At 44.0% G+C, this 24674-nt stretch overlaps 2 protein-coding genes across 2 annotated transcripts in view; one reads left to right on the forward strand and one right to left on the reverse strand.

Annotated features, from left to right (window-relative positions):
• PIGL (phosphatidylinositol glycan anchor biosynthesis class L) overlaps window positions 1-7743 on the forward strand; it is a 103229-nt gene extending 95486 nt beyond the window's left edge. The window contains exon 7 of the mRNA XM_037013201.2: window positions 7239-7743. Within this exon, the coding sequence (XP_036869096.1) occupies window positions 7239-7265 (27 nt within the window). The 3' untranslated portion in view covers window positions 7266-7743. The remainder of the gene's footprint in view (window positions 1-7238) is intronic.
• On the reverse strand, window positions 4403-23841 carry CENPV (centromere protein V). The gene is made up of 5 exons (XM_037013175.2): window positions 23141-23841; window positions 20683-20781; window positions 19412-19481; window positions 5868-5982; window positions 4403-4800 (listed from the first exon to the last, which is right to left on the reverse strand). The coding sequence occupies exons 1-5, from the start codon at window positions 23530-23532 to the stop codon at window positions 4676-4678; spliced, it is 801 nt and encodes a 266-aa protein (XP_036869070.1). The 5' UTR covers window positions 23533-23841; the 3' UTR covers window positions 4403-4675.
• Between the last annotated feature and the right edge of the window lie 833 nt (window positions 23842-24674).

Raw genomic sequence — 24674 nt, forward strand, 5'->3', positions numbered from 1 at the left:
CCTTTCATTTAAGATTGGGAACAAGACAAGGATGCCCACTCTCTCCACTTCTATTCAACATAGTTCTAGAGATTCTCACCACAGCAATTAGGAATTAAGGGGCATCCAGGTTGGTAAGGAAGAAGTTAAACTGTCCCTGTTTGCAGATGACATGATATTGTAGGTTAAAACCCCTAAAGAATCCACTGCAAAACTACTAGATCTAATATCTGAATTCAGCAAAGTTGCAGGATACAAATTAATACACAGAAATCTGTTGCATTCCTATACACTAATGATGAACTATCAGAAAGAGAAATCAGAAAAACAATTCCATTCACAATTGCATCAAAAAGAATAAAATACCTACCCTGAATAGCCAAAGCAATCCTGAGAAGGAAGAATAAAGTCGGGGGGATCTTGCTTCCCAACTCCAAGCTCTACTACAAAGCCACAGTAATCAAGACAATTTGGTACTGGCACAAGAACAGAGCCACAGACCAGTGGAACAGAATAGAGACTCCAGATATTAATCTAAAAATATATGGTCAATTAATAGATGATAAAGGAGCCATGGACATACAATGGGGAAATGACAGCCTGTTCAACAGCTGGTGTTGGCAAAACTGGACAGCTACATGTAAGAGAATGAAACTGGATCATTGTCTAACCCCATACCCAAAAGTAAATTCGAAATGGATCAAAGACCTGAATGTAAGTCATGAAACCATAAAACTCTTAGAAAAAAATATAGGCAAAAATCTCTTGAACATGAACATGAGCAACTTCTTCATGAACATATCTCCCCAGGTAAGGGAAACAAAAGCAAAAATGAACAGGTGGGACTATATCAAACTGAAAAACTTCTGTACAGCAAAGGACACCATCAATAGAACAAAAAGGTATCCTACAGTATGGGAGAATATATTCATAAATGACAGATCCAATAAAGGGTTGACATCCAAAATATATAAAGAGCTCATGCACCTCAAAAAACAAAAAGCAAATAATCCAATTAAAAAATGGGCAGAGGATCTGAACAGACACTTCTCCAAAGAAGAAATTTAGATGGCCAACAGACACATGAAAAGATGCTCCACATCGTTAGTCATCAGAGAAATGCAAATTAAAACCACAATGGGATATCACCTCACACCAGAAAGGATGGTCACCATCCAAAAGACAAACAACAACAAATGTCCACAAGGTTGTGGAGAAAGGGGAACCCTCCTACACTGCTGGTGGGAATGTAAATTAGTTCTGCTGGTGGGAATGTAAATTAGTTCAACCATTGTGGAAAGCAGTATGGAAGTTCCTCAAAAAACTCAAAACAGAAATATCATTTGACCCAGGAATTCCACTCCTAGGAATTTACCCTAAGAATGCAGCAGCCCAGTTTTAAAAAGACATATGCACTCCTATGCTTATCACAGCACTATTTACAATAGCCAAGAAATGGAAGCAACCTAAGTGTCCATCAGTAGATGAGAGGATAAAGATGTGGTACATATACACATGGAATATTATTCAGCCATAAGAAGAAAACAAATCCTACCATTTGCAAAAACATGGATAGAGCTAGAGGATATTATGCTCAGTGAAATAAGCCAGGTGGAGAAAGACAAGTACCAAATGATTTCACTCATCTGTGGAGTATAAGAACAAAGAAAAAAACTGAAGGAACAAAACAGCAGCAGATTCATAGAACCCAAGAATGGACTAACAGTTACCAAAGGGAAAGGGACTGGGGAGGATGGGTGGGAAGGGAGGGATAAGGGGGAAAAAAAAAAAGGAGCATTACGATTGCACGGGGAGGACTGTACAACACAGAGAAGACAAGTAGTGATTCTATAGCATCTTACTATGCTGATGGACAGTGACTGTAATGGGGTATGTGGTGGGGACGATAATATGGGTGAATGTAGTAACTACATTGTTTTTCATGTGAAACATTCATAAGAGTGTATATCAATAATACCTTAATAAAAAATAAAAAATAAACAAAAAACCTCTTCGGGGCTTCCCGACGACTGTAAAACAAAAGGCCAAATTCCTGAGCCTAATACCCAAGACTGTCCACAGTCTGGCTTCACCTATTTTTCTGATCTCCTCCATTACTTCCCACCACAAGCCTCCAATTCAGTCCGGCTTCAGCATGTGCTCATACCCTGTTCACATAGCTACCTCTCCCTTCTATCTTCCTAAATCTTACTTCCTTTAAAAACAGACTCAGCTGGCGGTTGTGGCTGCATCCACACCGTTTCCTGGACTTGCCATTGGAATGAGGAGGGAGATGTCTAGGCTGGCATGTGCATACAGTGAGACAACGAATTTGACCGGATCTGTACTGTTGGAACTCAATCAGGAGTTAGGAGGGGTGCAAGTTGTAGCGCTCCAAAATCTTACGACTATAGACTACCTACAGTTAAAAGAACATATGGGATGTGAACAGATCCCAGAAATGGGTTGCTTTAATTTGTCTGATTTCTCTCAGACTGTTCAAGTACAGTTGGACAACATCCATCATATCATAGACAAATTTTCACAAATACCTAGGGTGCCTAACTGGTTTTCTTGGCTTCACTGGAGATGGCTGGTAATTATAGATCTGCTTTGGTTATATAACTGTATTCCTATTATGTTAATGTGTGTGCGCAATTTAGTTAGTAGTGTAAAACCTATACATGCTTAAGGTACTCTACAAGAAGATATGTCAAAGAAATAATCAGTCCTCCCATGTGTTCTTCCATCTGCTACCTCTATAGCTTTTCTTCTTCCTTCCTAATTACAACCCTTAAATAGAATTCGTGCCTCATATTGAATTTACCAAGTATCATAATTCCTCCAGGTGGTAAAGATACCTCGAGACAAGTGCTGGGCATAGAAGCCAGGGCATAAATCTGCAAAGAAGTAAAAAGCTAACCTTTTCAAACAATATGGCTTCTCTCTCACTTAACAACTTTACATTTCCCTGTATGGCCCCGGAAGATGACTGGTTAGCCAGAGACGGGTAAGATTTCTCAAGGGAGGAACAACCTAAGACAGGCACAGTCACAGGGGGGCCATCAGGTGAGAAATCAGGGAACAAGTGGTGAAGCTTAGAACCTCACCCCCCCGCCCCCGGTTTTGAGAGAAATCTTCTGCATCCGTGGATGTTTTATTGCCCTTGTCTAGCTCGGATTAGCACATAGTCTACAGGCACACACCTGATCATCTAGTTGCTCTCTTACAGCACTAAACTATGTTTTCTACCTTTATCTTGCATCTACCTACCACTTCAGCATTTTATTAAAAATAAAAATAATAATAATAGGAGAAATGTGGGATCCACATATAAATCAAGTACAAAAATCAAACGAATATTCATATTTGACCTGATTGTTTATAGGTCATAATGCATGATTAAAACCGAAAGTTTCTGTGATGAATGCCCTTGTACTGTTCACCATGTAAGAATTTATTCACTATGTAAGAATTCGTTCACCATGTAAGAACTTGTTCGTTATGCTTCAGAAGATTGGAGACTGACGAGAATTAGGCTTGAGATGGATTAATGATTGTACATTGAGCATTGACCCCCCTATACTGAATTTTATTGTTGTTAACAACCATTTGATCAATAAATATGAGAGATGCCCTCTCAAAAAAAAAAAAAAATCAAACAAATATTCATATTTGACCTGAATGTTTATAGTTCATAATGCGTGATCAAAACCAAAAGTTTCTGTGATGACTGCCCTTGCACTGTTCACCATGTAAGAATTTATTCACTATGTAAGAATTCGTCACCATGTAAGAACTTGTTCGTTATGCTTCAGAGGATTGGAGACTGATGAGAATTAGGCTTGAGATGGATTAATGATTGTGCATTGAGCATTGACCCCCCTATACAGAATTTTATTGTTGTTAACAACCATTTGATCAATAAATATGAGAGATGCCCTCTCAAAAAAAAAACAAAAACAAAAAAAACAGACCCAGCTGTTGTTTAGTGAGGGTAGAGGGTCAGTTTTACAAGATGAAGAGTCCTGGAAATTGGTGGTACAACGTGACTGTACTTAACACACTGCTGAGCTGTACACTTAAAAAATGGTTAACATGGTCATTTTTAAGTTACATGGACTTTATCACAATTATTTTTTAAAGGAGAATAAATTTACATTAAGCTAATTTACATTAAGAAAACAGAAAGGTTCCAATCATGCTGTCCCCAGGTCTTTCCTAACCAGCCCCCTCTCTGAACTCCTAGGGCCTCACATCCTTTACCACACACATGGCTTGTGACCATTCACAATCTTGTGTTTTTAATAATCTGTTCATTTGTCTTCTTAATTTGGTTACAAGCATCTTAACAGTGCTCAACAAATATCTGCTGTCAAATGACTGGCCGCAGAAGCAAAATCAAACTGCAAAGAAAACGATAAACCACAGTAACTGCTTTATTGTTAAAAATATTTATTTTTCTAAAAGATCACACAAAAGTTGGGAAGAGAAAGAAAGGTGTCAACTAACCTACATCAAAACCTGGGCAAGGAAACACAGCTGCCTGAACAACCAGTAGCTGGAGCCGACTGCAGAGGTCGGCTGGCCGCTGGGTCAGCGATGAGCCTGAGTCAGCCTCACTCGTGAGCACCAGTGAGGAGGCAGGGACAGCCAGGCCCCGGTCACTCCTCCTGGAGAAGGGGGAGGCAGGAGCTCACTCTTTAGACATGTTCTTGATGGTCTTGTGCTCCCTCATGGCCTTCTCCCAGTCACCGCCATCGAATTCCTCAATGAGCACGCTCCGCACGGTGCCCTCATCCAGGCAGTGGGGAGCAATTCCTAGAGGGAAGTGGCACAGAGAAAGGGGCACTGAGTATGAATGCAATCAGGTTCGGCACTGGCTCTTAAATAAACCCACACCTGGAAGCCTGGCCGAACTGCAGACCAGGCTTTCCAAGCAACACACTGTTTATCAGAGCTGACAATGTCAGCCCCCGCTGGCTCTCCCCCTCTCTCACGGGGGGATCAGACTTCCCAAGCCAGGGACAGCCTAGGCTGGACATCACGCAGTACCAAGCTGAGGGCAGAGAGCAGAAAGACTCAAGCCCAGAGCATGCTGGCTGGCAGCCTGAAGAATTCACAGGCCTTCTCCAGGGTGTAGATGATTTTCTAAGCGTTAAACACCTCCCCAGTTGTACTAGATTTTTTACTTTCCAAAGGCCTTTCCTGATCCTTCAGGTAGTCAGGAAGGACTCTCTGAGTGACTGATGAGGGACAACCAGGGTAGGGAGGGAGACGCCACACCTGCCCCCCACCACAAGGCATAAGGTGGTCACAGTCACGCTGCCCCCCACAGCTCTGCATCCACACGGGGAACAAGATCCCTCAAGTGCAGCTTCAACCAGTACTCTCACTCAGTTCACACTGCCATCAGAGTCATTTGGAACAATGAAGGGTTGTTTTCTTCCACTCAGACCCAAGCAAGACCTGAAGAGGGGCTTTGGGGTTCTCCTGTTTCTGTGTTGAACAAACCAGATTCTTTTAAATGGCATTTTCAGTGCTCCTCATTGCAGCCACCTTCACTTAACCATTTTTGTTAGCTGCCCCCCGGCCCCAGACCATCTCTTCTCCCGCCTCTCTACCCCACAGGTTGGCCCCAGCAGCACACAGCCCCTGCAGCACCTTAAATGCATCGGGTTCTGGATGGTGCCTCAATGACCAGAGCCAGTCTTACACCCATCATTTGGAAAGAGCTCTGCTCTTCTGAAACATGCGTGTGAGAGGGCCTGGCCAATCGGGAGGCAAGCCCAATCTGCCCGCACCCACTTTCCAGCCAGCATTCTAGCCCAGAGCAGCCGCAGAGCAGCTCGTGCCCCTGCTGAGTTCGCGGTCCATTCTCCGCTCACCGAAGCCCCCAGGGTTTGAGCGGGGCGTGTAGAAGCTCTGGACACCACATCTCTTACAGAAGGTGTGCTGCGCTTTGTGAGTGTTGAACGTGTACGTGGTTATGCAATCAGCTCCCTAAGGGAAAACAAACAGGTGTTCTTTTACAAAGAGGATATTTTTGTCATTTAAATAAAAATAAACCTTTTAAAAGACTCAGTGGTGGGAGCCCATTTGCAGGAATCTCCAGATTCTGAAGACATGTCTAACCTCCCATGTGACCAGAGACCAGAGGTGTCTGGAGGACAGGGACCCATCTACCCTGCCCGGAGACACTTCAGTCGGAGTGTGACAGCTCTCAGCTCCTCTCAGGCCAGCTGCACACAGCGCCCCCAGCTGCAGCCACTGCCCAGTCCGTGGCAGAACAGCCTGCCCTGCTGACGCCAGGGAGTGGGAAATGTCTGCTCCTGGGGCCGCAACGGGGAGACAGCCCACCCTCAGGGCTGCTGTCCGTGTCCTCACACCGCACTGCTAAAGGTGCTGAGTAAAGCTGACGGGGTGTCCTGCCTCTACAACGGGCAAACCAGGGGACAACGTTTGCCAGATATCATGGATGGACAAAGAGCTAGTTTCCGTAATGGATAACACAATTGGGAAACTGGGCAAAGGACATGAATACGGTTCAGAGAAAGGGGAAAACAAGTCTCTTGTTAACTTAGGAAATTATATTCATACTCAATGAACTGCATGAGGTATTTTTCAGTCAGATGAGCAAATGTTAAAAAACTGATTAACTTGGTATTGAGTATGTGAAGAACCATACAGTCTCATTTATCAGTCATGGGAATATAAACTGGTAAAATTCGGCAATATCTACCAAATTTCAAAATGCACATATCCTTTAATGCAGCAATTGCACTTTAGAAATTTTCCTACACCTGCAATTCCATATGACATGTCTACAGATATCAGAGCTCTGTTTGTAAAGGCTAATGAACACTGTTTGTAAAGGCTAACTTCCAAAAATGGAAGATGTCTCTCAACATGGTTAAAGCAATTACAGATACTCATAAGAAATGGAATACTCTGCAACTCTGGAAAAGAATGAGGTAGTTCTACTTACAAATACTATTATGGGACAATCTCCAAGGTCACACAGTTAAGGGAAAAAGCGAGGTATAAAACAATTTGTATTGTATACTCCTGTTTCTATTTCTTTAAAAAGGATATACCATGTTAAGTGCTTTTATATGGAGATAAATATCTGAAGAGATATCCAAGAAACAGTGGTTTACCTCCAGGGGGAGGAACTGGGTGGCTGAAGGGTCAGAGGTGGAGGCTCCTTACCACGTAAGACCTTTTACCCTTTTACCCTTATTCCCCGGCCTCTGCAGGAGAGAACGCCTCATGTGACGCAGTGAGCGCTCCTCTCCCCCCACAGCAGCCACCCCACAGGGAACAGCAAGGAACAACTGCCAAGCAGCCCCAGACCACCGGTTATCTGATGACCCACTCTCCCCAGGAAATGACTAGGAGGGGTGACGGGCTGCCTCCCATCCCACTCGCCGCACTCTGCACTAGAGGCCGCCAGGGACATTCAGGCCCTCGGCCCCTGTGATCCTTTACATCCACCACCCGGAGCCCACCCGCCCACTGCCCACCAGAGCAAACGGCCTGCCGTCATCAAACCCTTGACCTGTCAGGTCACTTCTGCCTTCTGGCTCAGCCAGAAGTCACCCTGACCGCCATGTTGACCAACCTGCTGGTCACGCTCGGCCACTGGGTTCCCAGCTCGCTCCCAGCCTGCCCTCACCCACTCCTTCCATTCCAAGACACCTGCACTCCATGGAGGCCTCCTCCTCCCCACCGACCCTCCTCCTTCCTGCTGCTCTGTCCTCGGCACCCCCTTCCCCACACCACTGCCCAGCTGACCTCACCCAGCTGCCCAGCTCTGCACAACAGTGACGGGCTGACGACTCCCACAGCAGCGGCCGCAGCTCTGGCCTCTCCTCACAATTCCAGACTTGTCTTTCAGCTCCTGTTTCGAAAGATAACCTCTCCGCACAACCTCCAGCTGCCCACTTCTTATCTCTATACAAATGTTCTAGACACTCAGCTGAACTTTTCTCAAATGCAACTCTGATTCCCAGCGACCTCCACATAGCCTCTCCCCCAGGTCTGGCACCTCCAGCCAGCTAGCTGCTCAGGCCCAACACCATGGATGAACTTTGCCCTCCTCTTTTCCCTTCCCATTCCCGCCCAAACCTGTATGTAATTCTGCTCACCCCGCCTCTGAAGCAGTGGCTCTCAAAAGGGTGGCCCCAGGACTAGCAGCGTTGCAGTCACCCGAGAACTTGTAAGACATGTCAATTCTTGCCCCCCACCCCCAGACCTCAGAGGATCTGGAGTGGGGTCCAGCAATCTGTTTTAACATGCCCTACGGGTGGCTGCGCACATAACACTGGCGTCTGAGAACCACTGCTCTAAAACAACCTGCCATTTATCTATTTCCTTCCCATCCCCTGACGACCACCCGAATCCAAGCTCCCGCCACCCCTCACCCGGCCCACCTTCACCCCCAGCAGCGTCCCTGCCCCGCACATATCTCCTTACCATCCATTGTCCACAAAGTGGCCCAAGTGACTTTTAAAACACTGAAGCAGGTCGTGTCACCACCCTGCTTAGAAACCACCACAGGCATCACACTACATGAGAAATAAAATGTCTCCTTGCTGGGTCCTGCCTCTCTCCCAACCCATCTTGGCCCAATCTTTCTCCTCCACCCACCAGCCACCCTGCAGCCATGATGGCCATTGTTCAGCTCCTGCCACATACCAAGCATGAGTCCCTCTACCTGGGATACTCCTACTGTCCGTGAGCCCCATCTTCATCACCTACACCCCAGAGGGCATTTCCCTAAGCAGTCTAAACTAGCCACGCAGCCACCTCCTGTTACACTGCTGTACTTTCACTCTCTACACAGCACTACTGGAGTTTCCTTATACACCTGTCTCCCCCTACAAAGCTTAAGTTCCCAGAGAACCAGGGCCTTGCCTGTCATGTTACCTGCTGGGTTTCAGTAGAACAGTACGTCACACTTGCTGAATGAATGACCAAATTTTGTACTTAATTAAAAAAAAACAACAGACAATTGTTCCTTCAACAGGTTGTGGCCAAAGAAGAGAAGAATGCTCTGGAGCCCCAGGAAAATGCATCAGTAAGCACCCCAAAGAGGGAAAGCATCACATCTAAGTCCTAATGGCCCATGGCTGCACCTGCTGGTGTCTCAGGAACCATCTGTTATGGGCACTCAGAGGCAAAGTTGAAGCACGGCCACGGCCTTTGGCAGGCGTCCCAGAGCTCACGGGAAAGACGAGGGGCAGGTATGTTACCCACCTGGCCCGCTTCCCCCACCAGACATCCACACAAAGGACCAAGGGGCAGACAAAGGAGACAAACTGGCCCAAAGCATCTGGGATTAAATCTCACTAACTAGGAAAGACCAGGATTTGTGCACCTAGTCTTTCCTCCCAGACACTGAGTGCCCACTCAGGGCCACGCCTACGGAGCCAGGAGCCAACCAGATGCGACAAAAAGTGACACCAGGAGATCCCCATGATCTTGTACGAAGACAGGCTGGAGAAAGATCATTACACTCAAGCACAGAGACCAGCTGACCACAGTGGGGGCAACAGGCCCCAAGGACAGAATGAAAGCCCATCCCACCCACATCAGCAATGCTGTGCTGAGAGCCTTTTAAAGAAAATCTACATTCTCTGACCAGATATTTTATGTCTAAGAGAAATGACCTAAAGAAACAATTTAAAGACTGTCAAACGTTTATATTCAGGGGAGTTCATCACAGTGTATTTTTACCTCAATGAAAAAACTGCACTCAGCCTACAAGTTCAAATACAGAAAACTGTTTATGGTACCTTCCTGTAACAAAATATGCTGCAAATACAGGAATAGTAGTAGAAGTAAACAGTATAAGGAAATGTTGTGGGGGAGGAAGACTCAGGGGCTGAGGGACAGCAGAGGGAACACTTCTCACCACGTGCACGTGTGTGCGTACATACATATTTCTGTAGCTTTTAGGTTTGGTACCAAGCACAAAAAATTCTCCCAAGTAATAAAGTTAAAAATTTTTGACTCATATATTTCTCACTGGGAAATGTTAAAAGTCAGTTATAGAACAGAAAAAAAAAGGCAAAATCCTACTTTGATAAAAATATGCACAAAGGGGAGGAGCCAAGATGGCGGCATGAGTAGGGCAGAGAAAATCTCCTCGCAAAATCATATGTATTTTTGAAAATACAACAAATACAACTATACCTAAAAGACAGACCAGAAGTTACAGTACAACAGCCAGGCTACAGATATATCTGCGAGAACCCAGCACCTCGCGAAGGGGGTAAGATACAAGCCGTGGCCTGGCGGGAACCAAGCGCCCCACACCCCAGCTCCCGGCGGGAGGAGAGGAGTCAGAGCAGGGAGGGAGAGGGAGCCTAGGACTGCTAAATAGCCAGCCCCAGCCATCTGGACCAGAGCACAGACACACAGTGCGTGGTGTGCTGGATACTAAGGAAACGGGACAGTAAAATCTGCAAGCAGGTACCCACAGCCAGCGCCCCTGGGACAAAAGAAAACCAAGTACTTCTTTAAAGTCTTAAAGGGACAGGGACTCCACAGCTGGACGGAAGTGTCCCGGCACACTTAGCCCAGCAGCTGGGAATCCTGGGGAACTCCAGGAGCCCTAACCCCTTGAGAGACAGTGCAGCTCTGAAGCCCCTCATGGCGATAAACAGCCTCCCAGGCCATTCCTCCTCTGGTGCAGCCGCGCCACAGCAGGGGAGCAGGCTGAGAGCAGCCACGCCTACAGCAACCACCCAGAGCCTCCTCCGCAGTAGCGCAGACCAGACTCAGAGGCCCTGCTGGCGCACAGCTGCCCAAGACAAGACACTAGGGGTTGCCATTCTATCAGGAGAGCACACCCAGCATGCCTGCCACTCCCCGCAGGGCTCTGGGCTGCCCCGACTGCAGCGGCTCAGGAAATACAACTGAAGCTGCTCCCTGTGTGACGTTAACCGGCAGAGGCAGCGAGGTGGGCAAGACAACCAAGAAGCAGGAAGGGACTTTGTTCTCCCAATTGACACACGTGCCAAATGCCCACGACTAACTATATCACCATGAAAAGGCAGAAGAATTTGGTCCAGTCAAGAATAACCCAGACACACCCTGAGAGGGAGCCTGAGGAGATAGATTTAACCAATTGTCCTGAAAAAGAATTCAAAATAAAGGTCATAACCATGCTGATGGTACTGCAGAGAAATATGCAAGAGTTAAAGGATAAAGTTGGGAGGGAGAATACAGAAATAAAACAATCTCTGGAAGGACTTAAGAGCAGACTGGATGAGGTCCAAGAAGCCATTAATGGTATAGAAATCAGAGAACACGAATACAGAGAAGCTGAGGCAAAGAGACATAAAACGATCTCCAGGAATGAAGGAATATTAAGAGAACTGTGTGACCAATCCAAGGGGAATAATATCTGCATTATAGGGGTACCAGAAGAAGAAGAGAGAGAAAAAGGGATAGAAACTGTATTTGAAGAAATAATTGCTGAAAACTTCCCCAAACTGGGGGAGGAAAGAGTCTCTCAGACCATGGAAGCCCACAGAACTCCCAACAGAAGAGACCCAAGCAGGACAACACCAAGACACATAATAATTAAAATGGCAAAGATCAAGGACAAAGACAGACTATTAAAGGCAGCCAGAGAAAGAAAAAAGGTCACCTACAAAGGACAACCCATCAAGCTATCATCACACTTCTCAACAGAAACCTTACAGGCCAGAATAGAATGGCATGGTATATTTAATGCAATGACACAGAAGGGCCTTCAACCAAGGATACTGTATCCAGCACGATTATAATTTAAATATGAAGGAGGGATTAAACAATTCCCAGACAAGCAAAAGTTGAGGGAATTTGCCTCCCACAAACCATCTCTACAGGGTATTTTAGAGGGGCTGCTCTAGACGGAAGTACTCCTAAGACTAAATAGATGTCACCAGAGAAAATAAAATCACAGGATAGAAAGCAGACCAACCAAATACTAACTAAAGGCAAAAAATAAAATCAACTACTCACAAAAGCAGTCAAAGGAAACACAAAAGAGCACAAAATAAAACACTTAACATTTAAAGAATGGAGGAGGAGGAATAAGAAGGAAGAGACATAAAGAATCATCAGACTGTGTTTATAATAGCTTAACAAGTGACTTAAGTTAGACAGTAAGATAGTAAAGAACCTTTGAACCTTTGGTAACCTTGAACCTTTGGTACCCACAAATGTAAACCTGCAATGGCAATACACACATATATTCAATAATCACCCTAAATGTAAATGGACTGAATGCACCAATCAAAAGACACAGAGTAACAGAATGGATAAAAAAGCAAGAATCCACCTCTAGGAATTTACCCTAAGAATGCAGCAGCCCAGTTTGGAAAAGACAGATGCACCCTTATGTTTATCACAGCACTATTTACAATAGCCAGGAAATGGAAGCAACCTAAGTGTCCACCAGTAGATGAATGGATAAAGAAGATGTGGTACATATACACAATGGAATATTATTCAGCCATAAGAAGAAAACAAATCCTACCATTTGCAACAACATGGATGGAGCTAGAGGGTATTATGCTCAGTGAAGTAAGACAAGTGGAGAAAGACAAGTACCAAATGATTTCACTCATCTGTGGAGTATAAGAACAAAGGAAAAACTGAAAGAACAAAACAGCAGCAGAATCAGAGAACCCAAGAATGGACTAACAGTTAACAAAGGGAAAGCGACTGGGGAGAATGGGAGGGTAGGGAGGGATAAGGGCAGGGAAGAAGAAAGGGGGCCTTACAATTAGCATGTATAATGCAGGGGGTTAGCACGGGGAGGGCTGTGCAACACAGAGAAGACAAGTAGCGATTCTACAACATTTTATTATGCTGATGGACAATGACTATAATGGGGTATGTGGGGGGGACTTGGTAAAGGGGAGAGCCTAGTAAACATAATGTTTTTCATGTAATTGTAGATTAATTATAACAACAACAACAAAAATTTACTTACAAATTCCTTGAAGTACACTTATTTTAAATTAGAAGCGGCTTACAAAATTTCATTTACACACACACACACACACACACATATATATATATATATATAATGGAAAGGCAAACTTCACCAAAAGAAAACAAACCTATACAATACATTTGATGCAATCTTCAGAGAGAATGATTTAATAAAACTTAATAAAAACATACATAAAAAAAAAAAAGCACAGCAGCAGAATCACAGAACCCAAGAATGGACTAACAGGTACCAAAGGGAAAGGGACTGGGGAGGATGGGTGGGTAGGGAGGGATAAGGGGCGAGGAGAAGAAGAGGGGTATTAAGATTAGCATACATGGGGGGGATGGAAGAAAGGGGAGGGCTGTACAACACAGAGAAGACAAGTAGTGATTCTACAACATTTTGCTATGCTGATGGACAGTGACTGTAAAGGGGTTTATAGAGGGGACCTGGTATCAGGGAGAGCCTAGTAAAGATAATATTCTTCATGTAAGTGTAGATTAAAGATTAAAAAAAAAAAAAGCAGTTCCTGTGTGGTGACCTCCAATGAGTTCTACACAATGGTATAAAGGGCATATCAAAGTGTGGGCAAAGGATCTGTTTGTGTTTATACAGAAGATCAAAGCCTAATTTGGATACCCAGAAAATGAACTAAGGTACGATATGAAGAAGAACTTCCAACATCAGCACTCTCTGGAAGACTCATACCAGAAAATGATCATCAAAAAACCTCCACAAAGATCCAGGCGATGCTGCAGTTGTAGCTGCATCCATCCCACCGTTTCCTGGACTTGCCATTGGAATGAAGACGGAGATATCTAAGCTGGCCTGTGCATACAGTAAAACAACAAATTTGACTGGATCTATACTGTTGGAACTCAACCAAGAATTAGGAGAAGTGCAAGTTGTAGCGCTCCAAAATCTTACGACTACAGACTATCTACGGTTAAAAGAACATATGGGATGTGAACAGTTCCCAGGAATGGGTTGTTTTAATTTGTCTGATTTCTCTCAGACTGTTCAAGTACAGTTGGACAATATCCATCATATCACAGACAAATTTTCACAAATACCTAGGGTGCCTAACTGGTTTTCTTGGCTTCACTGGAGATGGCTGGTAATTATAGATCTGCTTTGGTTATGTAACTGTATTCCTATTATGTTAATGTGTGTGCGCAATTTAGTTAGTAGTTTAAAACCTATACATGCTTAAGGTACTCTACAAGAAGATATGTCAAAGAAATAATCAGTCCTCCCATGTGTTCTTCCATCTGCTACCTCTATAGCTTTTCTTCTTCCTTCCTAATTACAACCCTTAAATAGAATTCGTACCTCATATTGAATTTACCGAGTATCATAATTCCTCCAGGTGGTAAAGATACCTCGAGACAAGTGCTGGGCATAGAAGCCACAGGGCATAAATCTGCAAAGAAGTAAAAAGCTAACCTTTTCAAACAATATGGCTTCTCTCTCACTTAACAACTTTACATTTCCCTGTATGGCCCCGGAAGATGACTGGTTAGCCAGAGATGGGTAAGATTCCTCAAGGGAGGAACAACCTAAGACAGGCACAGTCGCAGGGGGGCCATCAGATGAGAAATTGGAGATCAACAGTGGTGAAGTTAGAACCTCACCCCCACTGTTTTGAGAGAAATCTTCTGCATCCGTGGATGTTTTATTGCCCTTGTCTAGCTTGGATTAACACATAGTCTACAGGCACACACCTGATCATCTACAATTGCTCTCTTACAACACTAAACTATGTTTTCTACCTTTATCTTGCATCTACCTACCACTTCAGCATTTTATTAAAAATAAAAATAATAATAATAATAAAGGGAGAAATGTGGGATCCACATATAAATCAAGTATAAAAATCAAACGAATATTCATATTTGACCTGATTGTTTATAGTTCATAATGCGTGATCAAAATTGAAAGTTTCTGTGATGATTGCCCTTGTACTGTTCACCATGTAAGAACTTATTCACTATGTAAGAATTCGTTCACCATGTAAGAACTTGTTTGTTATGCTTCAGAAGATTGGAGACTGACAAGAATTAGGCTGGGGGTGGATTAATGATTGTGCATTGAGCATTGACTCCCCTATACAGAATTTTATTGTTGTTAACAACCATTTGATCAATAAATATGAGAGATGCCCTCTCAAAAAAAAAGCAAGACCCATTTATATGTTGCTTACAAGAGACTCACCTCAAATCCAGATACATACACAGACTAAAAGTGAAGCATTGAAAAAGATACTTCATGCAAACAATAGAGAGAAAAAAGCAGGTGTTGCAGTACTAGTATCAGACAAAATAGACTTCAAAACAAAGAAAGTAACAAGAGATAAAGAAGGACATTACATAATGATAAAGGGGTCAGTCCAACAAGAGGATATAACCATTATAAATATATGTGCACCCAACACAGGAGCACCAGCATATGTGAAACAAATACTAACAGAATTAAAGGAGGAAATAGAATGCAATGCACTCATTTTAGGAGACTTCAACACACCACTCACTCCAAAGGACTGATCCACCAGACAGAAAATAAGTAAGGACAAAGAGGCACTGAACAACACACTGGAACAGATGGACCTAAGAGACATCTATAGAACTCTACACCCAAAAGCAGCAGGACACACATACTTCTCAAGTGCACATGGAACATTCTCCAGAAAATTCGAAAAGACTGAAATTCTACCAACCAACTTCTCAGACCACAAAGGTATAAAACAAGAAATAAATTGTACAAAGAAAGCTAAAAGACTCACAAACACATGGAGGCTTAACAACATGCTCCTAAATAATCAATGGATCATCAACCAAATTAAAATGGAAATCCAGCAATATATGGAAACAAATAACAGCAACAACACAAAGCCCCAACTACTGTAGAATGCAGCGAAAGCAGTCTTAAGAGGAAAGTATATAGCAATCCAGGCATATTTAAAGAAGGAAGAACAATCCCAAATGAATAGTCTGAAGTCACAATTATTGAAATTGGAAAAAAAAGAACAGATGAGGCCCAAAGTCAGCAGAAGGAGGGACATAATAAAGATCAGAGAGGAAATAAAAAAAATTGAGAAGAATAAAACAATAGAAAAATCAATGAAACCAAGAGTTGGTTCTTTGAGAAAATAAATAAAATAGATAAGCCCCTAGCCAGACTTATTAAGAGAAAAAGAGAATCTACACACATCAACAGAATCAGAAACAAGAAAGGAAAAGAATCATTAGAGAATACTAAGAAAATCTATATGCTAACAAGCTGGAAAACCTAGAAGAAATGGACAACTTCCTAGAAAAATACAACCTTCCAAGACTGACCAAGGAAGAAACAGAAAATCTAAACAAACCAATTACCAACAATGAAATTGAATCGGTAATCAAAAAACTACCCAAGAGCAAAACCCCAGGGCCAGATGGATTTACCGCAGAATTTTATCAGACATACAGAGAAGACATAATACCAATTCTCCTTAAAGTTTTCCAAAACATAGAAGAGGAGGGAATACTTCCAAACTCATCCTATGAAGCCAGCATCACCCTAATACCAAAACCAAGCAAAAACCCCACCAAAAAAGAAAATAAAAGACCAATATCCCTGATGAACATAGATGCAAAAATACTCAACAAAATATTAGCAAACTGAATTCAAAAATACATCAAGAGGATCACACACCATGACCAAGTGAGATTCATCCCAGGGATGCAAGGATGGTACAACATTCGAAAATCCATCAACATCATCCACCACATAAACAAAAAGGACAAAAACCATATGATCATCTCCATAGACGCTGAGAAAGCATTCGAAAAAATTCAGCATCCATTCATAATATAAACTCTCAACAAAATGGGTATAGAGGGCAAGTACCTCAACATAATAAAGGCCATATATGATAAACCCACAGCCAACATCATACTGAACAGCAAGCTGAAAGCTTTTCCCTTAAGATCGGGAACAAGACAGGGATGCCCACTCTCCCCACTGTTATTCAACATACTACTGGAGGTCCTAGCCACAGCAATTAGGAAAAACAAAGAAATACAAGGAATCCAGATTGGTAAAAGAGTCAAATTTGCAGATGACATGATATTGTACATAAAAACCCCTAAAGACTCCAAAACTACTAGAACTAATATCAGAATTCAGCAAAGATGCAGGATACAAAATTAACACACAGAAATCTGTGGCTTTCCTATACACTAACAATGAACTAGCAGAAAGAGAAATCAGGAAAACAATTCCATTCACAATTGCATCAAAAAGAATAAAATACCTAGGAATACACCTAACCAAGGAAGTGAAAGACTATACCCTGAAAACTATAAGACACTCATGAGAGAAATTAAAGAGGACACTAACAAATGGAAACTCATCCCATGCTCTTGGCTAGGAAGAATTAATATTGTCAAAATGGCCTTCCTGACTAAAGCAATCTACAGATTCAGTGCAATCCCTATCAAAAAACCGACAGCATTCTTCAAAGAACTGGAACAAATAGTTCAAAAATTCACATGGAACCACAAAAGACCCTGAATAGCCAAAGCAATCCTGAGAAGGAAGAACAAAGTTGGGGCATCTCGCTCCCCAAGTTCAAGCTCTACTACAAAGCCACAGTAATCAAGACAATTTGGTACTGGCACAAGAACAGAGCCACAGACCAGTGGAACAGAATAGAGACTCCAGATATTAACCCAAACATATATGGTCAATTAATATATGATAAAGGAGCCATGGACATACAATGGGGAAATGACAGCCTCTTCAACAGCTGGTGCTGGCAAAACTGGAAAGCTACATTTAAGAGAATGAAACTGGATCATTGTCTAACCCCATACACAAAAGTAAATTTGAAATGGATCAAAGACCTGAATGTAAGCCATGAAACCATAAAACTCTTAGAAAAAAACATAGGCAAAAATCTCTTGGACATAAATATGAGCGACTTCTTCATGAACATATCTCCCCGGGCAAGGAAAACAAAAGCAAAAATGAACAAGTGGGACTACATCAAGCTGAAAAACTTCTGTACAGCAAAGGACACCATCAATAGAACAAAAAGGTATCCTACAGTATGGGAGAATATATTCATAAATGACAAATCCAATAAAGGGTTGACATCCAAAATATATAAAGAGCTCACGCACCTCAACAAACAAAAAACAAATAATCCAATTAAAAAATGGGCAGAGGAGATGAGCAGACAGTTCTACAAAGAATTCAGATGGCCAACAGACACATGAAAAGATGCTCCACATTGCTTGTCATCAGAGAAATGCAAATTAAAACCACAATGAGATATCATCTCACACCAGTAAGGATGGCTACCATCCAAAAGACAAACAACAACAACAAATGTTGGCGAGGTTGTGGAGAAAGGGGAACCCTCCTACACTGCTGGTGGGAATGTAAATTAGTTCAACCATTGTGGAAAGCAGTATGGAGGTTCCTCAAAATGCTCAAAATAGAAATACCATTTGACCCAGGAATTCCACTTCTAGGAATGTACACTAAGAATGCAGCACTCCAGTTTGAAAAAGACAGATGCACCCCTATGTTTATTGCTGCAGTATTTACAATAGCCAAGATATGGAAGCAACCTAAATGTCCATCAGTAGATGAATGGATAAAGAAGATGTGGTACATATACACAATGGAATATTACTCAGCCATAAGAAAAAAACAAATCCTACCATTCGCAACAACATGGATGGAGCTAGAGGGTATTATGGTCAGTGAAATAAGCCAGGCGGAGAAAAACAAGTACCAAATGATTTCACTTATATGTGGAGTAGAAGAACAAAGAAAAACTGAAGGGACAAAACAGCAGCAGAATCACAGAACTCAAGAATGGACTAATAGTTACCAAAGGGAAAGGGACTGGGGAGGATGGGTGGGAAGGGAGGGATAAGGGGGGTGATAAGGTGGCATTACGATTAGCATGTATAATGTTGGGGGGGGCACAGGGAGGGCTGTGCAACACAGAGAAGACAAGTAGTGATTCTACAGCATCTTACTACACTGATGGACAGTGACTGTAATGGGGTTTGTTGGGGGGGACTTGGTGATGGGGGGAGTCTAGTAAACATAATGTTCCTCATGTAATTGTAGACTAATGATACCAAAATAAAAAATAATTTAAAAAATGCACAATATATTTAGATGTATTTATGTAGAAAATCATACATGAGGATATACACCCTAAATAAAACAGTGGTTACCTCTGGTGAGGAGATCTGGGTGATCTTATTTATTTTTTGATCTTCTGTCAATGTTTCCATAGTAGTATCAACTACGCATCCAAAATATAAAGGGAAAAAATAACATAATCTTTTAAAAATCAGCACAAAACTGGGTAACAAGGGCAATGAAAGGCCCAGAGAAGCCCCCTGGGCCCCACCCTGCTGTCGTACTAACCTTCAGGAGCTTAAAGCGAGATGCTGGAACAATGAAGTGTCTATTCTGCTTCTTCTTGCAAATGCTGCAGCTACAGAAAGAACAATTCCAAGATTGTGAGCAACCATCTGCAGCCTCCGAGTGCCCAGGGAGCCAACCTGCTTTGAGTGGCTGAGCCCAGAGGTGAAGCCCCTTTCAGCACCATCCAGGGACCACCTGGGGCCTCTGCTCTGCATGTGCACAAGGGCTGGCAGGCCCCACAGCCAGCAGTCAAGGCTACACAACACCCCTCAGCAACCGGGACCAAGAGCACCACCTTCCTGCTGCCCACTGTCCAGTTTCCCACAGAGAAGGGCATGGGTGGATTTTAGAGACACTTAGGAACCAAGTATCAGGCACAGCTACAACCTTTTGCCTCTGGGATAAACATCCATGCCAAAAATGGACACAGAAGCTTAAGTTTCCCTCTTACCTCATCTGTACATCACAGCCTAGCTCTAAGTCACAGGTCCACAGAATTACCGTCTTTGGAATGAAATCTAAGTCCTTTCTTTGCAGTCTACCTTTTAAGAAATTCTAATTTCATATGGAATTCTCCAACAAATTACTGTGCTTCTCTAATCCAGACTCCACTGTTAGCAGCCTTGAATAGTTAGTTATATGCCTACTACTGGCTCAAAAGTCAGAGCCTGTAGTCCTTTTTCTGTGTTGATGCCTGGGACGATGCTAAAGAGCAGGTCCTCCACAGACTCTGAAGACCCCTCTGCCTCATCTGGAAGGCCATGGTGAGTCTCCAGGTGTGCACACCCTGCACCTCCCAACTCTGGGCTCCTGCAAGGGCTCTGCCCAAGGGTACTCATTCAGCACCCACCCTGACCCATCTCCGGCTAAGCACTCATCCATCTGCCGGCAGCGTTAGTCTGCAGGGCGACTGCCAGGCACAAGCCAGGGGACCCTGCTCCGGGCCACCTGGGGCTCTGCTGCTCTCTGTGTCTCTAGCTCACTCTCTGTGTCTCTCTCCTCACACACATACACGTGCGTAGCAGACTCCATTAATTTTAGCCTCTCCCCATCTTTAAAAAAACTTTATTACTAAAAACATCTAGCACATACAAAAGGAAAAAGAATAGAACAATGAACCCCTCTGTGCCCATCACCTGATTCTGTTGTCAACAATTACCAGCTCACTGCCAATGTTGTTTTATCTACACCCCAACCCCCTGGATTATGGTGAAGTGCTGCATTTTAATTCTTAAATCCTTTTAAGCAACTAGGGAAAGAAAAATACTCACTTGCAATCAAAGATGTGCAAGTCCGCTGAGGCCCAAACTTCAAAGCGAACTGCTCCACAGTGGCAGCCTCCTGTGTGTTTCACCAGGCCCTGGTATTCACTACAGAAACAAAAACATCAGGGAGGTAAGGCTTTCGGAATAGTCAGCTAGGACCTATCACACAGTGTGTGCTGCACCTTCTCTCCTGTCGTTAAAAGAAGATGGGACAAACGTCTTCTCTACATGACAACCAAGTGCATTTCTGCTCTTGAGAAGGGGCTGTCGATTTTATAGAAAGGACGCAGTGCCTTCTTTGTCTATGAGTTCTCTCTTTATTTCTTATAGTTTGCTAAATTGCAAAATAAAGCATTCCAAAGCCATGGAATATGGGAGTTGGGCAGAGGATCCTAATCCCACCAACCAAACATTTTTATTTACACTCCAAATACTTAGTGATATATTTTTTTATGCCAGGGAGAAAGTGGTAAACAAGATACAGCAGACATGGTTCTTGGCCTTACCGGCTTTAAGCAGCCATCAGATTACCCAAATAGTATTTAACTGAATGTTATAAAGGCAGTACAGGCTGTCGTGAAAAAGCAAGACAAGGGGACCTGAGCCAGTCTGGTGGTTCAGAAAGCCTTCTGAGAAACTAACAAAGGCTCTTACAATACCCCTAGGTGCCCACTATTGTACATACATGACTTTTTAGTTATATGTACACATTGAATACAGTTTTAATCCTTTTAAAACATATTATATATAAGCCAGGCCCTTAATCAAACATTATTATGATTTGATATCAAATTGTTTTCCAAAAGGGCTGAGCCCTCTCATCATTAATGAATGAGAAAACATTTCACTGTACCTCCTCAAGCAATTATTACAGGAAAAATAGTCTGCTGCAGTTTTAATTTGCATTTATTTGGTTACTGAGACTGAATACTTTTTTCTTTACAAGTTGGATGTGTTAATTTGATGTATTTAGCTTTTTCTGTGCATACCAAAGGCTTATTGTAAAAAATTCAAACATTACATTTGATGTTACAAAGGAAAATCTGTAATCTTAACACCCAGAGGAATCCAGTTAACTATTTTCTATATATTCCTCCACTTTTTCCCATTCAAAAATATTTTAACAACAGTGCAGTTATACATTCTTTTTGCATATATTAGTAAGCTTTGGTTTTTTAATAGTTATACTCATGCCAATCTGATAGGTAAAAAACCTCATCTTTTGACTTTATGAGTCAACATTTTACAATCTTTATGACCATTTATCAGTTTGTTTTAAAGTTGAAAATGTACTTCAAATTTGAGTTTTACATTTCTGAGGACCTTAATATTCCCGACACTTAGCAGTAGGTGGCACACCATATGGGCCCAAAATGTTTGATTATGAATATAAAAAAAAGTTCATCCTGTAGTCCAAGATGATAAATCAAAAAGTGAAGCCACAGAAAACTAAATATTCCATCTCTCAGAAGATGCATCCTAAGAATTTCTTCTGAAACAAGGACAAAGGAAGATTTTTATTCAAGAAAAGGAGTAATCCTCAGGTTGTTACGCAATTGTCAGGCTGTTCTTGTTTTCTGTAGGGTTTTGACTGCTCCTTGTAATTCATAAAATAATTGACACAGATTTATTATTAGGGTGCTAACATATTTCTCTGTAGCACAACTGTTGTACAGGGCAAGGATCTAGATGTTATTACATTGGTGAAAACAAGCCGCCCTTGCCAGTTAAGGGCTCTTTTCTATCACCACGGACCCTGAAATCCTCCCCTGGCCATCTAAGGAGCTGGAGAATCTTCTGCAGGAGCAAAGTTGGGGGAGCGCTAAGGGAAGTGTGCCGCCCGGGAGCATCAGTTGGTGGAGAGCCGCGCGGTTCCGAATCCCAAGCCTCGCCGTGCGCGCGGCTCGCAGGGATGCATAAACTCCCTCCCTGCCACTCCGCGCACTCGCAGGCTGTGCCTGGAACAATAACGGGATCTCGCCTCCAGTTGGTTCAAAACTATTAAAGCTTTTCTCAATTCCCCCTCGCCCTTCTCTCCCCACCTTCTCTCCAAAACACTGCGCAAATATAAAAAGCGACTCAGGATCGAGGAAAAGTAGTGGGATTTACTTTCTTTTCACTGGGTAAGGCCCCCTGCACTCTTGGCGCGCCAGACAACGTCCCGAGCACAATGGCTGGCCCAGAGAAAGACCCTTTGTCTCCGGGAACGCGGAGCGTCCCTCCACAAAATCCGGGGCGTAGCCTCTCTCCGGTCCTTGGCCGCACACCCCAACGAGGCCAAGCCACTCCGCCGTTAGGTTAGGAGCGAGCCTGGGGCCGTCACACTACGGGGAAGGCGCAGGGCCGAGGATGTGCCCACGCCCGCGGGCTGACAGGCGCGCTGCGGGAGGCGGGCCCGCCGAGTCCCGAGCCGAGGGCGGTCGCGTGGCGCCGGCAACCGCTCGCCCGGCCCGGCCGCACTCACAAGGTGTCCAGCAGCAGCTTGGCGGTGCCCTCGAAGGTGAGCCTCTGCCGCTTCTGGAACGTCTCCCAGCGCTCCCGCTGGTCGCCCAGGTCCAGCGCGGCCACCGAGGATGTCGGGGTCGCCGGGGTCGGAGGCGGCAGCGGGAGCAGAGCCGGCTCCGGCGGCGGCTTCCCGGGGCGCCCCTCCTGGGCCCGCGGCGACGTCGGCCTCAGCCGCCGCCTCGCCGACGGCTGCCTCGCCGCCGCCCGGCTCCCGCCCCCTGCCTGGCCCGAGGAGCGCCGTGAGCGGCTGCCGCTGGACGCCAAGGCGGCGGCGGCCGCCAGGGCCTCGGAGGACCCGGGCCGCTTCTGCCCGCGCAGATTGGCGGCGGAGCTGCTCCTCGCCTGCCGCATGGCTCCCGCAGGCTGGCGCGCAGGCCTTGCCGCCCGCGCGTCCTCGCCGCCCCGCGCGCGCCCCCGCCTGCTCGCCGCCCCTGGCTGCTGCCGCCTGCGCCCTGGACGGAGACCCGGGTCGCCAGCCCGCCTCGGGGCCTCCGTCTGCGCACTCCGTCCTGCAGGCCTAACGGGGCCGCGCCCTGGGCCTCCGCCCCCGACACCCAGAGCCCTCTGTGGAGGCGCCTCTGTCCCCTCGGAATCCTGGGGAGACCTGGGTCAGCCTTGAATTCACAGCCACGTCCCAGGAAGTTACCCCAGCTGTCCAAGATGAGGACAGTACCTACCTTACGGCAACCATCGTGCGCCGGACACAGCCTGTGTGTAAAGGGCCAGGCACCTGCTATCTGCTGTGCTCAGTTCTTAAACTTATCTTACCTGCCAGGTTATTAAACAGTGTCTTGAGGATATCGATGGTCAACAAATTTTTTAATTTAATAAATGAATGAACCCAGCGCCAAATTCCCTGTTAGGGTTTTGTTGACCACAGCACCAAGGTTGAAAGTTAAAAATCGCAAGAACCCCTGATAGAACCAAGATATTTTCTCAACCTATTAGTTGCTCTATTTTACTCATATCTTAAAAAAGAAACATTTTCTTTTACTCATTTTTCTATTTTGCTCTCTACTTCCTTAATTTCAACTTTGCTCTTTATTGTTTTGTTAATCTTATGAGTTTAATGGTTTATTGAATTAAATACACAATTTATTTTTAATATTGTTTGGTAGTAATAAACATATTAATGACTATAAATCTTTCTCTGAGTAGAGCTTTACCTGTGTCCATTCAGGTTTTATATGAAGTGTTCCCTCTTAAAATTTTGTAGATAATGTGTAGTTTCAGTTTTTGCCATTTTCTTGATTGGAGTTACAGTTTACATACCACAAAATACCTATATCTTAAATGCACAGCTCATGTAAGCCCCACCAATTCAAATACAGAATACTCCCAGCACTCCAGAGCATTTCTCAGGTAACAGAAAACAGAGGGGACCACTATTCTGGCTTCTCTCACCATGAGTTAGTTTTCCATATTCCTGAAAGTCACTCAAAAACAGCGTGTGTTCTTGTATGTCTGACATCTTTTCATTCAGCCTATTTCTG

Source organism: Manis javanica, chromosome 4 (genome assembly GCF_040802235.1).
Source record: "Manis javanica isolate MJ-LG chromosome 4, MJ_LKY, whole genome shotgun sequence".
In the NCBI taxonomy this organism is placed as follows: domain Eukaryota; kingdom Metazoa; phylum Chordata; class Mammalia; order Pholidota; family Manidae; genus Manis; species Manis javanica.

What these genes read in the sequence shown, in the direction of transcription:
- CENPV (XM_037013175.2), bottom strand. Translation starts at nt 23,532, where the DNA reads ATGCGGCAGGCGAGGAGCAGCTCCGCCGCCAATCTGCGCGGGCAGAAG. An exon ending in AAGCTGCTGCTGGACACCTT is followed by an intron (nt 20,782 to 23,140) that starts GTGAGTGCGGCC and finishes TTGTTTCTGTAG; the next exon opens with TGAATACCAGGGCCTGGTGA. An exon ending in CTCGCTTTAAGCTCCTGAAG is followed by an intron (nt 5,983 to 19,411) that starts GTTAGTACGACA and finishes GTTTTCCCTTAG; the next exon opens with GGAGCTGATTGCATAACCAC.